Source organism: Hermetia illucens, chromosome 4 (assembly GCF_905115235.1).
Source record: "Hermetia illucens chromosome 4, iHerIll2.2.curated.20191125, whole genome shotgun sequence".
Lineage (NCBI taxonomy): Eukaryota > Metazoa > Arthropoda > Insecta > Diptera > Stratiomyidae > Hermetia > Hermetia illucens.
The window spans coordinates 41,383,885-41,401,628 of record NC_051852.1 but is presented as its reverse complement, the minus strand read 5'-3'; the positions used below and the strand labels follow the sequence as shown (position 1 = coordinate 41,401,628).

General features: G+C 43.6%; 1 protein-coding gene across 1 annotated transcript; it reads left to right on the top strand.

Moving 5' to 3' along the window:
- Positions 1 to 1,571: 1,571 nt before the first annotated feature.
- LOC119655216 (molybdenum cofactor synthesis protein cinnamon) lies at positions 1,572 to 16,009 on the top strand. Its single transcript, XM_038060992.1, has 8 exons — positions 1,572 to 1,874; positions 1,939 to 2,711; positions 2,774 to 2,952; positions 8,197 to 8,466; positions 8,530 to 8,688; positions 8,756 to 8,918; positions 9,073 to 9,174; positions 15,688 to 16,009. The coding sequence occupies exons 1-8, from the start codon at positions 1,844 to 1,846 to the stop codon at positions 15,832 to 15,834; spliced, it is 1,824 nt and encodes a 607-aa protein (XP_037916920.1). The 5' UTR covers positions 1,572 to 1,843; the 3' UTR covers positions 15,835 to 16,009.
- The last annotated feature ends 1,735 nt before the right edge of the window (positions 16,010 to 17,744 follow it).

Below are 17,744 nucleotides of genomic sequence, written 5' to 3'. Positions count from 1 at the left end.
AAGTCATGAGCCATGAGTCGCTATCGACTGTTCCTTGGCATGACTTCTTATCGACCTTTTTTCCCTCGGCAATCCCCTCACCGATGAGTTCTTGTATCATGTCTCCAGTCGGTATTTTATCAGTTTCTTTGTTTGAATATTTTTTTGTTCGGATATTGTCGAATTGCCCATTTTTTATTTGAGAATGTGTGTTTGGCCTTTTTTTGTTTAGTGTTGGGATCCCTACCCTGAGTATAAGCTCCAATCAAGAAAAAGGCCCCTTCTTTTCTGGTGCTGGAACCTTTTGTTATGCAAATAGCATTAAATATTTCTTTAGGGAAGTGAAATATTGATATTGTCGAGTCTAGAGACAACTTCATCTGTTTGGGACAAGTAACAAATGCTGATCCGGCCCGTGAAACTCCTGATTTGCGTTAGCAAATCTCGCCTAGCTTCACGCCCTGAAATTGTGGATCCGCGTTGTTTTCCTGAGCTTCTTTTGCGAAGCTCTTGAATCTCCCTGGGCAACGCTGCTGAAAGGGAATATGTTAGAATAAGAACAACGATAGATTTTATTTTACAAAAAATGCTACTTAATTAATTCATTCGTTGGTACTTGCTCATTCGTCTCGTTCTACGTTTAAGCTGCTACGACGCGAGTTCATTAAGCAGTATGAACTCTTATAAAAAATTATAATTTCTGCTAGTAACATACTAACACACGGAAGTAAATACACGCAAGGTCGTCGATCGTGTGTTTCGGAATATGGAACACGCTGCTTCAGCAGAAGTATTGTGCAAAATACTTGTTTACGCGGCTGCTGTTTACCGCAATAACGATATGACCTTTTCAATATTGGAGCGTTACAGCTGGTCAATTAGGTAACGAACGGGAAAGAATTTCGATCATCAAACATCACCTTTTCAAAAAATTGTTTAGTCCTATTTACCAAATTCGGGGTGCACTAAAAATGAATCAACACTTTTTTCTCAATTGGTGCAGTCGGATATCTAATGAATGCGAACTGAGGTCCGCCTCGATCTCGAAAAGAAAACCTTTGCTTGCCAAATTATGGCTTGAATTATAGGGTTCCGGTTCTCGTAGAATAAAATCTATGTATAAGACACATTTGGGAATTAAAGGGAGGGAGGAAAGCTGGTAAGTTATGCTTATTTACTTATGGTAGTCACGAAAGACCGGTATATATGGAGAGGTTTCTGAAGAGTTATTTCTAACCGGGAGCAAACCGTCGTTCCACATTTTTGAAAATGTTTCAATTCCCAGAACATTGATAAAACGAGCTCTCCCGTATCATGAGAAACAGCTACTTATTCTCGTTTGAATCTATTAATTATCATATGTTTTGCAGTTTATTAATTCCACCCTCTTCGCAAGTGTTGAAATTTCAATAATTTTTTTTTTTAAATTATGCTTATTCGTCCAATGCAGTCATCATTACCAAAGGGGTTCAAAACGCTGTTACTTAAGCAAACAATTTGAAAACTTCCAATTTCCGATTATCTCATGTAAACTTGCCTTCAAACTTCAACTCTATCTATAGTACTCAATTTGACCTACAGACGGCGCGGATCTTCTCCCACACCTTAATCAGCTGTTTAATTCCGCGGTAGTGTTTGGAATTCCTATCAACAGGTGGTTGGTTTCTCGCCTTTTTATCGGTTATTTTCCTCTGGATCTTGTCAAAACATTCGGATGTGCCTTGTGCTAACTGCACCCTCCAAAGGACGTGCAAGGGCATCCAGCTGACATCAAATCTCGCACCACCGCCACTCACCCTCGAAGTTCCTTGCAAGGCACGACCGGTTTCTAAGCCCCGCCTGATCTTCCGATAAGCAAAAGACCATGCCAGAGACGGTATTCGCCGTGATTACAGGTATTATCTCATTTGCATGTCATTTGGTTATGAAAGCACCAATTATCTCTCGAATTTTTTGCAGTCAGTGATTCGTGCTTCAACAAAACCGCCGAAGACACCAGCGGACCATGCCTCATTCAATTGATCGAGGAGGCGTTCCAGACCTCCTCCATCCTCGGGAAAATCGTTCCCGACGAGAAATCGGTGATTGCTATGGCTCTTTGTGAATATGCGGACCAGCACCGGGTGCAGGTGATTTTTACGACCGGCGGGACGGGGTTCGCTCCACGCGACGTAACGCCGGAGGCTACCAAGTCGGTGATTGACCGGGAATGTCCTCAACTTGCGCTTGCCATGGCCTTGGAGAGCTTCAAGAAGACTCCATTCGCAGCGTTGTCTCGTGCCGTGTGTGGTATCCGCGAAAAAACGTTGATCGTCAATTTCCCGGGGAGCGTGAAGGCGGTTCGAGAGTGTTTCGAGTCGATTAAGATGGTGCTTCCCCACGCAATCCAACTCATCCGCGATGAAGTGAAACTTGTTCGGAAAACTCATGATACTGTCCAGCAACCCGTCGAGACCATTTATCGCCACGTTTGTCCCAATAAGACCAACTCCGGCGAAATTTCCGATCGAAATTCTCCTTTTCCGATGATTTGTGTGTCGGACGCTGTCCAAATTGTTCTGCAAAAAGTGGCCGCCTTCGGAGGTGCAAGTTTCAGAGAGTTCTTGCGAAATTTTGAGGCTCCAGTGGATATTCCGCCGTTTCGCGCCTCACTTAAGGACGGCTACGCCTTGAGATCTTCAGGGTTCGCTGGGGTTAAGACGGTCGTCGGGTGCATTTCTGCAGGAGACAAGGTGGGGAGTTTGGTTTTCTATTGGAATATTTCATTAAATTTCTTTTTTCTTTCCTTTTTCAGGCTAACAGCTATGAGCTGAGCGACGATGAGTGCTTCAAAATCAATACCGGCGCTGCCTTGCCAACGGACGCAGATTGTGTGGTTCAAATCGAAGATACCAAATTGCTGGAGAAAAAAGCGGACGGAAGGGAGTATCTTGTGGAGATATTGGTTGAACCGAAGCCTCTTCAAGATGTAAGGTAAGTTTGTGCATTTTTTATCCTTGAAACAATGAATTTTGTGGATTTAGCTGTATCCTTTTGTCCCGCTCCTTATCTGGTCATCCCCTTGCTGCGTGTTGCCCCGAAAAGATCCACGGGCTCTCGGTTATTTGCCTCGGTAACCGCAGATATAGAGAAGAGATTCTGTTGGGCCAATAATTCCTTATATACTCCCTCTTATGCGCAAATAGGATTGTTGATTTCTATCTGAATATATCAGAAGCGCGGGGAAGTGCTCCATCGCTCCCACTCGTAGCTCCTTCGATGGGCGCAGCTTCGAATCGACAACGATTGTTCTCTTTTCAAACATGGTAATATCGAGGTATACCACTGATCCAACGCAACGTTTTCATCCTCAACCACGAAGCGGAATTCACTGTCGAACGTTCAGATGGTGGGTGGCAGGGCAAAGGACGCTGCGGTATTTAGATTTGAGTCGTTCCTTGATGCTTCAATCGTAAAGGACATTGCAAATCACCATTTCGTCCAGGCTACACCGATACATGAAGTGATTTCATGGCGCTAATCCAAGATACTTAAATCGTTCAGTTCAGGACTGGTCGCTATCTCCGACAGTGTGATTGTACCAGTTTTATTACGGTCCCTTGGCAGAAAGCGTGTTTTCTTAGGTTTTAATACTGATACGCTTGATGTACTTAGATGACATCAAGCTGTATGCTGGTACTGACAACCATCTTAGAAGTCTGTTGCGAATAATATACACGTTCAGCCGTGATATTCGAATGAAGTTTGGATTAGACGAGTGTCGAATTGAAGCCAGCCGCAAAGGTCATCACGAGCCGCATGCCGGACATAGCATTGGTGACCTCCGCATCGAAGCTATGAGACAGACTTCTACAAGTACCTAGGAATTCTGCAAGGAACCCATGCTCAAGTTGGTGATCTGAAGGATGCTCTGCTGTCCGAATTCCTGCGACGTGTAAAGCTGGTGCTGAAATCGCATCTCTCGGGAAAGAATAAAATAAGCGCGTTGAATGTATTCGCTATCCCTTCACTGGCTTATGCATTCGGAATATTGCCGTGGACGAAGACCGATCTGGAAAACGTCCAGCTGCGGATACGGACAACTATGTCCAAATTCCGAATGCATCATCCAAAGTCTGCCGTTATGACGCTTATTTTTACAGCAAAGAGCAGGCGAGTCCCTTGCATGCGGCTGTCTGTAAGGCAGACTGTGGGCTGACTCCACTTAACTTGACGGATCGAACTTTCAATCCTCTGAATGGGTTGAAGTCGAACCAAGAGCGGATCGATGAATGGAAGTCCAAGGCAATGCACAGTAAACACGTGAAATGTCTTTCATCATCATCAACGGCGCAACAACCGGTATCGGGTCTAGACCTGCCTTAATAAGGAACTGCAGACATCCCGGTTTTGCACCGAGGTCCACAAATTCGATATTCCTAAAAGCCGTCTGGCGTCCTGGTCTACGCCATCGCTCCATCATAGGCAGGCATCGTCTTCTTTTTCTACTATAAATATTGCCCTTATAGACTTTCCGGGTAGGATCATCCTCATCCATACGGATTAAGTGACCCGCCCATGACCCCGCCATATCCAGAACCTGACAGTCATGGTATCGCTCATAGATTTCGTCGTTATGTAGGCTACGGAATCGTCCATCCCCATGTAGGGGAGGATCGGAGGATTCTTCTCTCGAAGGCGGTCAAGAGTTCGCAATTTTTCTTGCTAAGAACCCAAGTCTCCGAGGAATAGGGACTGGCAAGATTATAGTGTTGTACAGTAAGAGCTTTGACCCTATGGTGAGACGTTTCGAGCGAAACAATTTTTGTAAACTGAAATAAGCTCTGTTGGCTGCCAACAACCGTGCGCGGATTTCATCGTCGTAGCCGTTATCAGTTCTGATTTTCGACCCTGGATAGGAGAAATTATCAACGGTCTCAAAGTTGTAGCCTCCTATCCTTATTCTTCCTGTTCGACCAGTGCGGTTTGATGCTGTTGGTTGGTTCGTCTTCGGTGCTGACGTTGCCACCATATATTTTGTTTTGCCTTCATTGATGTGCAGCCCAAGATCTCGCGCCGCCTCCTCGATCTGGATGAAGGCAGTTTGTACGTCTCGGGTGGTTCTTCCCATGATGTCGATATCGTCAGCATAGGTTAGAAGTTGGGTGGACTAAAAGAGGACCGTACCTCTTGCATTTACCTCAACATCACGGATCACTTTCTCGAGGGCCAGGTTAAAGAGGACGCATGATAAGGCATCCCTTTGTCGTAGACCGTTGTTGATGTCGCATTGTCTTCAGAGTGATCCTGCTGCTTTTATCTGGCCCCGCACATTGGTCAGAGTCACCCTATTCAGTCTTATTATCATAATTTCGTCGGGATACCGAATTCTTTCATGGCCGTGTACAGTTTTACCCTGGCTATGCTATCATAGGCGGCTTTAAAGTCGATGACTAGATGGTGCAACTGTTGTCCATATTCCAACAGTTTTTCCAACGCTTGCCGTAGAGAGAAAATTTGATCTGTTGCTGATCTGCCTGGAGCGAAGCCTCTTTGGTATGGGCCAATGATGTTCTAGGCGCATGGGGCTATCCGACCTAGCAAGATAGCGGAGAATATCTTATAGATGGTACTCAGCAACGTGATAGCTCTATATTTGCTGCACTGTGTGATATCTCCCTTTTTATGCATGAGACAGATAATGCCCCGTTGCCAATCGTCAGGCATTGATTCGCTGTCCCATACCTTGAACACAAGTTGATGAACCACTTGGCGTAACTGGTCGCCTCCATATTTAACTAATTCGGTTGTAATTCCATCGGCTCCTGGCGACTTATGATTTTTTAGCCGATGAATTGCACGGACTGTTTCTCCTAAACTTGGTGGTGGCAGTATTTGTCCGTCGTCTACAGTTGGCGGGACCTCCAACTCGCCGATGTTCTGGCTATTCAGGAGCTCATCAAAGTACTCAACCCATCGCTCCAATATGCCCATTCTGTCGGAAATCTGATTTCCCTTATTGTCTCGGCAGGATGAGCAGCGAGGTGTATAAGGCTTCATCCTGCTGACTTGTTGGTAAAACTTCCGCGCCTGGTGCGGTTGCTCCCTGTACTTTTCTAGTTCACAGACTTGTTGGTTCTCCCTTTTTTCGCTTCCTTTTTCCGCTTCTCCGCTCGACGGAGTTCATGATAATTCTCTGCGCGTGCCCGTGTTCTTTGAGAATGCAACATTACTCGGTATGCGACATTCTTGCGTTCCATTGCTAGCTTACATTCATCGTCAAACCAGCTGTTCCGACTCCTTTTGCGGCTGGGGCCAAGTATGTTTGTGGCCGTAACCATGATAACGTTCTTCAGGTGGTTGTGACGATCATTTGTTGATGCTTCATCTCCAGGTCCTCTGTTGACTGCGGTTATTGCGGGGGAGAGGGGTGGTGTTGTTATTCGAGCTCGGAACACCATGCCAACGAGATAATGATCCGAGTCTATATTGGGCCCCCTATATGTTCTGACATCAAGGCTCAGAGGTGGCGGCGTTCGATCAACTCGTGGTCAATTTGGTTGAAAGTGGTCCTGTCTGGAGAGGCCCACGTATGTTTGTGGACCGCTTTCCGCGCAAACCAGGTACTTCCAACAATTATTTCGTGTGATCCTGCTAATTGAATAATCCGCAGTTCGTTATCATTTGTTTTTTCGTGTAAGCTATGGGAGCCAACGTATCGCCTACTTGGCTGTTAAAATCCCCAAGTATGATTTTAATATCATATCTGGGACAGGCTTCGAGGGTTCGTTCTACTGCCTCGTAGAAGGTATCCTTCTCCGACTCTGCAGTCTCCTCTGTAGGGGCGTGAACGTTAAAGAGGCTTATATTTCTAAACTTGCCTCGCAAGCGCAGAGTGCATAGCCGTTCGCTTATGTTTTCAAAGCCGATAACAACAGGTTTCATGTTTTGGCTGACTAAGAAACCTACTCCGAGTACATGGTTTACTGAATGGCCACTATAATATATGGTGTAGCGGCTCTTCTCCAGGAAACCGGTCCGTGTCCAACGCATCTCCTGTAACGCTGTTACATCAGTCCTATATTGGGACAGGGTATCGGCTAGCTGCTTATCAGCTTCATCTCTGTACAGGGAGCGCACGTTCCATGAGAAAATGCGCAAATCGTTATTCCGTTGTCGTTTCCGAGTTCGTCGTTGTATAATCCGTCCAGTCCGAGGCTTCTGTTGTGCAGGACCAGTTGGTACAATTTGTCTCGTTTTTAGGCGCGGGAGACTCGCCTTCATCCTTCTCCGTCTGCAGCTTTTCGTTAAGAAAGAGCTTCCAGCGGTCACTACGTGGAGGTGGAGATAGGGTTTGGTAGTAGAGCTGTTAGTGTTGGTTCAGCAGGTATTTCCCAGGTTTTATGCTCCATGCTTATGAGATCTATACTACCCTTTCAATTGTCTTTGGCAACCATTTGTCGAACAGATGGCTGTGTGCTGGGGAGCTCTTTGCTGAGACGGATGGATTCATCTGTGCCATTCACGACGGCGTGGTCGCCACCCGAGCTTATAAAAAGCTCATCATGAAAGAACGGGTGGAGAACGACCAGTGCAAAATGTGTGGTTCGGCATTAGAGACATTGGACCATCTCATCTCTCTCTCTAAAAAACTAAAGGGGCGCTGATGGTAGTGGCCGTTGATAGGTCAATGGGAGAATCCGTCGAGAACTCCCCGCAACATCGAGTTGCGCAGTGTTTAACTGCGGAAAGTTATCATATTGTAAACGCGGAACGTGCCCAAAGCCCTAGCATCCTAATGCAAGAACGTTTGCATTGAGCTCGACGGAGCATCTCTATAGTTTATGGAAGAGCACTCCTCCAACAGTTTATCATGACGACATAGGGAATAGACTAGAAGGGGAAATTGAGATGATTCAAGTTGAACTCTCTAGAAATATTTGGGCGCAGACGGTACTCTTGTACACGATTTTGATTGTAAAGGCTCTGCTACTGGATCCACGAGAGCTTGTTGATTTATTTATTTCAAGAAAAACAATCCTCCCTCCATAATATCTCTTATATTGCGTGTTAATTATATATTCGAGAAACATTTGTCACATATGGTAACAAAAGAACTTAGGAGTTGGGAAGTGAATAAAATTATGATTGAGTTTGAGTAAATTCTGTGATGATCATGATATAAACTATTATGTTAAATAGATTGATTGATCTTGTTAATTTCTTCCTAAATTTCAGGCCAATTGGATGTGACCTCAAACGAGGTAGCCCTCTATTTCCAAATATTGATGTCTCCGACGTGGCCATCCGATCTCTAATGGCATCCGTGGGACACGAATATGACATCAAAAAACCAAAAATCGGTATCATATCAACTGGGAGCGAATTGGTTCGTCCCACTGAGGCGTACTCACCCGGGAAAGTATTTGACTCCAATACAACAATGCTGGAAGAGTTATTAAAAAATTTTGGATTCAAATGCCATGTCAAGGCCGTGGTGGATGATAAGTATGACTCTGAGCAAGTTTTGTTAATTCCTGAGTATTATACGAAATCAAATCTAAATTTCAGTTTCGACAATGTCCGAAAGATTGTTGAGAACATGTTTAACGAAGTCGACTTCGTTATATGTTCGGGCGGAGTATCAATGGGCGATAAAGACTATATCAAGCCCGTTTTGACGGATCTAGGGTTTAAGTTACATTTCGGACGAGTCAATATGAAACCAGGGTGAGTAATTTCGTTTCTTTTGTTTTAAGCGTGTTTTTGAATTCACTTTTGAAATTATTTCACGCAGAAAACCGATGACTTTTGCATCCAATCGTATGAAATACTTCTTCGGTCTGCCTGGGAATCCAGTCTCAGCTTTTGTTTGTTTCCACATTTTCACGCTTCCCGCCATACGATACGCCTCCGGCCATGATATTAATAAAAGCAAATTGGCAGTTATTAAAGTTAAGGTGAGTGCTTGTGCTTAATATGAAAGAAGAAACCACCTCTCCGTTCTAAGATCCTCTTTAAATTAGAAATTCTATTTGAAATATATTTGTCATTTTCTGTTCTAATTATTTCCTTGCTATTAATTTGGTTTTGATAAATGAATATTAATTCCAGCTTGACAGTGAAAAAATTGAATTGGATCCTCGTCCAGAATATGTACGAGCAACCATAACTTCACGAAAAGGGGAACTACTTGCTACTGTAACTGGAAATCAGGTAAGTGCATGTTTAGGTTGCATTGCTTATTGTTTGATGGCATAAAAATTCATAGCCATTTCATTGTATTCATTGAAAATTGGGGATGCTTTAGTTATCTAACACATCACTAACATTATTGAACAATTAATAATTTTACTACACTAAACAAATTTAGAATATTCCATTGCTTTCCTCATATCTGTCGTTCAGCATTGTTCAATTATATTTATATTTTTCTACTGTGGTATATGTAATTTTGTCTAGTGTGGTTATAGTTAAAAAACCAAAAGAAAGTCTAAGTCAGACTAAGGATCACTGAGGAAGAGGGCAATTTCCATGAAATATTGAGATATAAGGAATAAATAATGTTTTTTGTCAAGGAAATCAACCCATAACCCCGCGGTATAGAACAGAAGAGACTGTGATGCATTCATAAAACGACGTATCCTAGTAATGTAGTGCCCCATCTTTCATCTTTAATCGAATTAAATCCGAAACGTCAGCTCTGCAGCCTTCTCCGTCGAGCGTTAACGCGTCGGGGGAAGGGACGGGGTCGAAAGCATTCAAACATCTGGATAGAGTGTTTAGCTTGGTTTCTGTAAGCGCTTGTAGTCGATCAGATCATCACGGATCCATACGTTTGCCATTGCATGCAACTGTCAAAGCCTCTCCATCATGTTTGCCTCCTGTTCCTTTAGATTTTATGAGCGTTGAACGGAGCGATTATCGAGTACAGGCTCAGGCTCCAGCGCCCAGGTGGTAATGGCCATGTAAATAGTGTATCGGCGTCAGTCCCTTCTACGAGTACATTTGTATTTGTTGTAAGTGTATTGTGTTTGTAATTAATTAGGTGCTTTCAACCCATTTTTTGACGCGTTTTTCCCAAAATACCTTTTTTAACATTTCAATTCTTATTCGAAAGTAATGAAGCGGTCATTACAAAATTTGTAGGTACAGTTTTTTATAAAATTACCAAGAATATGAACCATTAATTGGGATAATACCATCTTTTTAAGGGCGCCTTTTGTGCATAGTTACTGAAAAAGTGGTGAATATTGAAACTTTTAATCATTTTCACCTGCATTCAGGTTCATGAGAATAAGTTATTAATGCAAAATTAAAACCTTTTTCTGTTCAGATAAAAACTGGAATTACTACACGTCCCGCAATTGGCGGACTCTAGTTGCGACTTTCATCGGACGAATGTCGCTTAACTTTGTTATTTTATGCTTAAATTTTCCAAAAAATTCTCAAAAGTTTTTCGAAACACGACTAATATAATGTCCAAATTTGATTAAATTCCAGTTAATTTTGACTAATTAAAAAAATTGCAAAGAAGTACGTGAAAATAAGCCTTCTAATATGGTTTCCCCCTTAAGTGAAGAACGTTTTTGCAGATCTCCGGTTTTCTGGGTGATTATTATAACTGTGTCAACAAGGATCCCCGACTAGAGGTTTCCAGAAGCGAGCCTTGTCTCTGTTTATTACACTGCGGAGTTTTCTTTTACCTGATCTATACTCTGACCATGCAATCCGTGTCTCCTTCCGGGCGTTTAATTGTTGCACTAAACGGCGGACATGGAGTGTGTTGAAAGTCCGACAAAGTGTTATTCGGTGTTAGATAAATGTTAAAAAACGTTATTCCTAAGAACCGAATCCAGACGAAGCCATCCCCGCAGTGTCTGTAAAGTACTAACCGGGCGCACCACGTCATGTTGCCTTCCTACGCTCATAGTCTAAGCGCCTGTAACATTTGATGGGCTTCGCATGCCTCTCCGCATTAATGATCTACATATTACTGAGCCAATTTTTATTTTACCGCTGTAATGAAGTTTTCTCGTGTATTGCCCGACAAATTTTACCACAGTGAATTCGTAGACACGTACGCTTAATGGCCTCCATTTCGACCTTTTTTGTGAGAAACTCAAGATCTTAGAATTTCAGAGAGCATATAGACTCTAGCCTAGAACCCGAGCATTCTCTCGCTTAACCGAACCCTTCATTTTCCAAATGATCTTGTAGCGCACCTGGCTCAGAATTTCCGCAAATGTCATGCCTTCCATCGACTTGTCCTCTTTCGTTTCCTCGTCTTTTCTTTTGGCGATCCACCATTCGTATCCGCCTTGAGTTTGGGCAGACGGTTTTCCAATCGGGCTACCTGTGCTTCATTTTTTTGTTTGGGCCCTTTAGACTTTCATTCAGTAGTCTCCTTTAGACGCATGTTCCTCTTTCCGCTTTTCCCCAATTTGATTTGAACGGACTTAGTCTCAAGTCCGCTTGGCAATTACAGTGTTTTCTACGGGAAGCGCAGTTGTTTCTGCTTTTTTGCAGTTCCATCAGCCGGTTTTTCACGCCCTTGCTGCCGTTTTTCCTTAGGTAGGCTGCAGACCGCATCCGCTTCAGAACTGCTGCGCATTTCATGATAAGCTTCTTTCAACTCTGCCCCCAACCAAGCTGGTTGTCCGAATCCACCTGCTCAGTTTCTGCGATTTTCTCTGGGGTTTTTTTCTGGAATAGGAGCACTGCAGAGTACTGGGATTGCTGTCTCAGCATCCACATCACTTTCCGAAATTTCCCCTTTATTACGCATTCCATTGTCTCACGGAGGTTTCAGTCTTTTTTGCCACCTTCATCGCTGGTCACTACACTACGACTACTACCTAAGGCGTGGGTCTGCTGTCAGCTAGATGGCCAAAACAACTTACTCGGACATCTCCGGGACGTCACTCTACATTTCGTGAGCGATCCGTTGAAGATCGCAGATGGTCTCCGGAGGGGATGATTCTCTTAAATCAACGAGGAAACGAATTTATTAGATGGTGAAATTGCCAACAGTTGGACGTGTGTAAATCAATTATTTAGTATTGAATTCGGTTATAATTTTTAAGATTTTGTGTGAAACAAAACCTTGTTAAAATTGATTCACTATCTGTTTGTCTGTCTTTTTTCATGGATGGAGGTGGAAATCTTCCAAAGACACTGCAGCGCCAGGTTGTAGCAGTTGGAGAAAGAGGGGGGTTTCCAGGCTCTTCCTCTCTGAGTAAATTCGTGGACAGTGGAATATAACCAGGGGTGCAGCCACATTCAGGACAAAAGGGAGAATCATCCGGCCTGAACTGGTGCAGATACTTCCTGTAACCACCATGACTTGACAGGAATTGCGTCAAATGGTAGTTAATCTCACCGTGTCGTCGCTGGATCCACTCTTCAATACGGGGAATCAAAGTGTGGGTCCAGCGACCCCTCTGCGAGCCATCCCACCATTTCTGCCACTTCTCCAGCGACTCCCGCCTTGCCGCCTTTCGGCATTCTGCATCCTTTTCAAGAGGATTCATTTTCCTTGTCTCGTACAGGCAGCGTGTCTCACTTGCCAGAATGTCTATCGGGATCATTCCCGCAATAACACACGCTGCCTCGTCTGATATTGTTCTGAAGGCGCTGCACACCCTTAGCGCCACTAAGCGGTAAGTCATATTCACTCTCCTACGATTACTCTCACACGCTAATGCTTCCTCCCAAACTGGTGCCGCGTATAATAGTGTGGAGCGAACCACTCCGGCTACAAGTAATCTGCGACTGTACCTTGGATGATACGCTGATATTTGCCACCTTTTCACAGGCATAGTCCAGGTGTCCCTTGAAATCCAATTTTATCGTCAATCATCAGCCCTAGGGATTTCATAACAGGTTTCGAAGTGATGATGTTACCACCAACACGAATATTAACCGTATTCTTCTTCCTACGGTTGGTAATCAAGACCGCCTCCGTCTTTTGTTCCGCAAGGTCAAGCTGAACCATCCGCAGCCACGCTTTTATGGTGCTAAGGGTTTCGTTAGTGTACATTTCAACGTCTTCAGGTTGTTTTGCGACGACAACCACAGCTAGATCTTTGAAACCGATTATAGTGGCCTCCTTTGGCACGGGAAGGACAAGGACCCCTTTGTACATCACGTCCCACAGGAGAGGAGCCAACACTGAGCCATGTGGTACTTCTGCGGTGACGGTGTACTGCTTCGATCTCTCATCCGTATCGTACTAAACTGTCCTCTCAGAGGTATCTTTCGAGGACCTTAGTCAAATAACTAGGGACAACCGTTTTAGCCAGTTAGCATTTTATTCACTCCCACTTTCAACGTCACCACGGCACAGTATTCAAAACAACGTCTACGGCGTCGATCGTTGAGTGGGCTTGTCCAAATCCAAATTGCCGCTCCGATAGTCCATCCTTATATTCAATGATAGTTAGCAGTTTATTGTAAATGGCCCTTTCCAGCATCTTTCCTATCGTATCGATGAGGCAAATCGGGCGGTATGATGACGGATCTCTTGGGTGATTATTCGGCTTCGGGAACAAAACTCCTACACTGCATGTTTCAAATACGCTGACAAACAAGTCGGGTCTGGTCTTAATAGCGAGTTTAAGAGCTCTACTGGGAACAGCATCCAGACCGTGTGCTTTGTTGTCACCAATTCTCCGAAAAATTTGCGCGAGTTCCTCCTCAGTTACCGCAGGTATAGTGTAGACGTCCAATGCTCGCTAGTGTTGTTTGCGCTCCCCTTTATCCGGGGGGAAGAGCGCCATGACGATATAGAGCAGAAGATGCGGGCAGGTCAGTTGAGGTGTTCGCCCTCTCATCTTCTGCATAACCACGGTGTTCCCCAGAGGTCTGTCTCTGCGCAAAGTTCCTTGAAGCATTCTCGCTTGCGCTAGCCCACTTAAACCTACCTCGAAGGTTCACATATACTTGCCGTTTCTGGTCAAAGTTCGGTCTTCCTCTAGATCGTTGGCAGATCCTTCTAGCTCCAAAACACGCATCCCGCAACTCCGCGATCTCTTAATTTCACCAATAGCTTGAGCGCCTTTTTGCGAGGACTCGCCGCCTCGGCATAGCAGCGGCGCATGCTCTCATTATGCGTCCCATCATTTGCTCTACCTTTTCTGTAACCGCACGATCGGGATTGTGCCCTCCCAATAGCATCTCTATGAATGCATCATCTTCAAACTTGTTCACGGACTAGTCCTGGTTTCCGCGGGAGCGCACATTGCCGCATGGCCCATATTCGATCTCTAGGAAAATTGCCTGGTGGTCGCTCTGAGTATAATGCTCATGCCATTCTCCTCGTCAATGTGGTACTCACATATATCAGATCGACTATTGAGCGCGACCCTATCCCACGAAAAGTGGAAACATTTCCCGTATTTGCAAACACCAAGTTTAGCTCCGCGAAAGCCTCGAGCAGGATCCGGCCCCTGGTGTTCGTAATGTGACTGCCCCAATCCACGGCCCACGCGCTGAAATCACCCGCTACGATCTTGGGGTTTCGACTTCTTGCATGCGAGACTAGCATACCTAGCATTCTTTCGAATTCTGCTATCGTCGCGCTTGGTGGAGCATAACAACTATATATACAGATACCAGCTATTTTTGCCCTGTTGAATCCAACTTCTTGAATGGCTTGATTTCCACAGGTCCATATTGCCGCCTTGCCAGTGACATCTGCAGCCCAGGCACCGCTCTTATTATTGCAATAAGGGTCGCTGGTTATGGTAGGAGTTCGTCACGTTCTCTGCTGGAAATCTTTTATGATAAAGAGCGTGGCCTCCAGGTATCGGATAGACAACGGTTATCGATTTTACGAACAATTTGGCAATGATTTTGGTAGCAAGTCATACCAAATACATTGCACGTTACGCATAGCCAAATGTTCTTATATCCATCGAAGGAAAGATAACATTCCTTATATACAGATTGGTGTTCGCGAGGTCTTCTCGAAATCGATGATCAAATATCTGGGGATGACAACAAGTGATACCTTGAAAAAGGCAGGGAAGTTTCGCTCACGATGATACCCCCAGATGCAGTCACAACTTACTCGTAGTCGGAGTGGTATGGTTCATCCTGCTATATATGGCTTTTGCCTGAGCGGGAGCAGTGACCACCGCCGTGAACCAGAGACGAATGAGCTTGGCATAGTATTTAATTGTGCTGAGAGTATGCTGCGTATTTAGGATACATTGGGTTAAATAGACCTATAGATCTATCGATTGAGGTGCGGTATCTTTACAAGAGAAGAAAAGCAAGCATGCCACAAACACTGATTTCGTATATTTAGAAATGGGGACAGCAAAGTCAATTTACACCGACATACTCGCTCTATGTAGAGTCTGCCAACTCTACTTTTTCTACCACAGGTTTTTCTAATGGAAACTTTCCAACCCTTTTTCTTCAGTCTTTGTCCCGTTCAGAAGCGCGGTTGGCTCTTCTTTCTCGTATTTCTCGTAGATGTATATTATATGTATCGCATTGATTTGTATTATATGTATTTCGTTGCTTGATGCTTACTGATAATATTACAATTTGTTTCCTGATGTCTCACTTAACCCCAGTTTCATAAATTTCATCTTAATAATTTTCATCTTTTCTGTTCATTAACCACATTCTAGTAATCAGTGGATGCTAATTAACAACTCACTCATACGGACAACAGTCCAACTCTTTAAATTTCTAATGGATCAAATCAATTTTCAGATGAGTAGTCGTTTGCAAAGCATCCTTGGGGCAGATGTCCTGCTTCATTTGCCTGGATGGACTCCAGAAAAGCAGGTGCTTACAGCCGGGGAACTTCTTGATGCTTCCGTACTGAGATGTGACTTCATATCACACTTTGAATCTTAAGCAATGTCCTAGAAGGATATGTTTCTACTTAGTTAATACGTACTTAGGGTTAGTCCATTGATTAGGTTTAGAAGTAGAACTACAAGTTTTATAGATCAAAGCGTTACTTATTATATAAGAATACAAAAATATTTTTGGATCTGACGTGTTGGTTTTCGAATATAGTTATAGATGATTTCAAAATGTTGTTTTTCTACTTTTCTTCGAAGGAACATATGTTGTAATTTTCACTATTTTACAGTTTAGTTTACACTCCTACTTATAGTTCATGTGAAACTCGAACAGGTAAACACGTATTGCCGTTTCCTATTTTGAATTTGTTTCGATCTCGTTTGTAGTAACATCTGAAATTGAATAGATAGAGAAAAGGCTGACCGACGATATACCGCGTATATTCGCTATAAAAATTTGAAAAATTGGAGATACATTGCTTTTAGGTTGGTCTCCTCAATGGTTAATGGTTGGTTAATATTTGTGTGAATTTTCGATGCTTCTATGGAAAGTAAATACAATTGTTTTAATTTTGCAGTTTCGGGAATATCTTGTTCTCTTCGCTGCGATTTCCGGGGGTAGCGTTAGTGAGGTACAACTATTTATGTATTCACTCAATTGTCCTTTTAAGATCTGTTTCAAGTTATCGTCCACTTCTTTATGTACCATATTTACTCGACCTTTTCTATGGCATTCCGCTTCCGGTCTTACTAGAGCGAGTTAATTAATTTTGCATTTGTTTAAGTCGTTTGGAGTAATTCCTATAATATTAGGTATGTCACAAAGTTCGCGGAACGCTATCTATCCATCGATATTAGAACTAGGGTTTGGATCACATTTTAACATTCCATCTGTTATTAAAGGTACGACTCCATTTAGCCCACGCAACGCGACGCACAACTGCCGCGACGGCATGCCCATATTTCACTAGCGCGACAGCCAACTGCAAACAACTACATATTTTGACATTTTAACAGGTTAGCAGTCAACTGAGTCCGTTATATGGAAACGACACGTGACACTGCAAAATATTCTCTGCCAGGCAACTCGGCCGCGTCGCGTCGCGTCGAGAAACTTCGCTCAAGTGTGTATTGCTGCCTACAAAACCATATATACCATCGCGTAGCGTAGGTGCGGTCGTACCTTAAAGCAACTCGATCTGGCAATTCTGTTTCCGTTTACAAGCCTCTGACCAATTCGATCCAATTCGATTGTTGGGCCAGCGATTATTATTATTATTAATTACACTCAATTCAGAAGAAGCTTTCTAAAAGTGACATTTTGATCGTGATGGGTGATCTGGGTGGACTCTGATAACACTTTCCTCAGGTATGTGATATAGAAACACGGCTTTGGCGACTATAAAGATGTTGGTGGGAGGTTTGTGAACTTCTTCAGCTTCGACCATCTCGTCATTGGTGACACCTTTGTTCAAGCACAGAGTCTACCATATGATCAGTTAGATTTCAACTGACCGATGCCGTTCGAGCAATCGGATTGATCACTTTGTGGTGAGTAGTAAATTTAAAAGTTGCCTTTTGGATATGATTGCTTCGTTGCCAGGGTTACTCTGAGCCTCATTTTCCTCTTGTCTCCGACGGCAATAGCATCCTCTCTTCCATGTTTGGCTATTTGAGTTCTGCCTAAAGCCTTTGTTGTGAGCTGTGCCTGGGTGAAAAGGAATTGCATTTAGTTGAGATATGAGGAGAACGTTGTTAATCCACTGACGTAAATTGCGAACCATGGTAAAGTGGTCACTTACCGATCTATGATCCATAGACTCTTATCAATACCTCTCACAAAAGAAAGGTATAAAAAATTAGCATATATTGTGGATGCACTTCGGTCAGCTTTAATCCACAGTTTAATAAGGAGGAAGCAGGAAACGAACGGACGGAATCGCCGACAACACTATTACA

What these genes read in the sequence shown, in the direction of transcription:
- LOC119655216 (XM_038060992.1), top strand. Translation starts at nt 1,844, where the DNA reads ATGCCAGAGACGGTATTCGCCGTGATTACAG. An exon ending in GGTATTCGCCGTGATTACAG is followed by an intron (nt 1,875 to 1,938) that starts GTATTATCTCAT and finishes AATTTTTTGCAG; the next exon opens with TCAGTGATTCGTGCTTCAAC. An exon ending in CGAGTCAATATGAAACCAGG is followed by an intron (nt 8,689 to 8,755) that starts GTGAGTAATTTC and finishes TATTTCACGCAG; the next exon opens with AAAACCGATGACTTTTGCAT.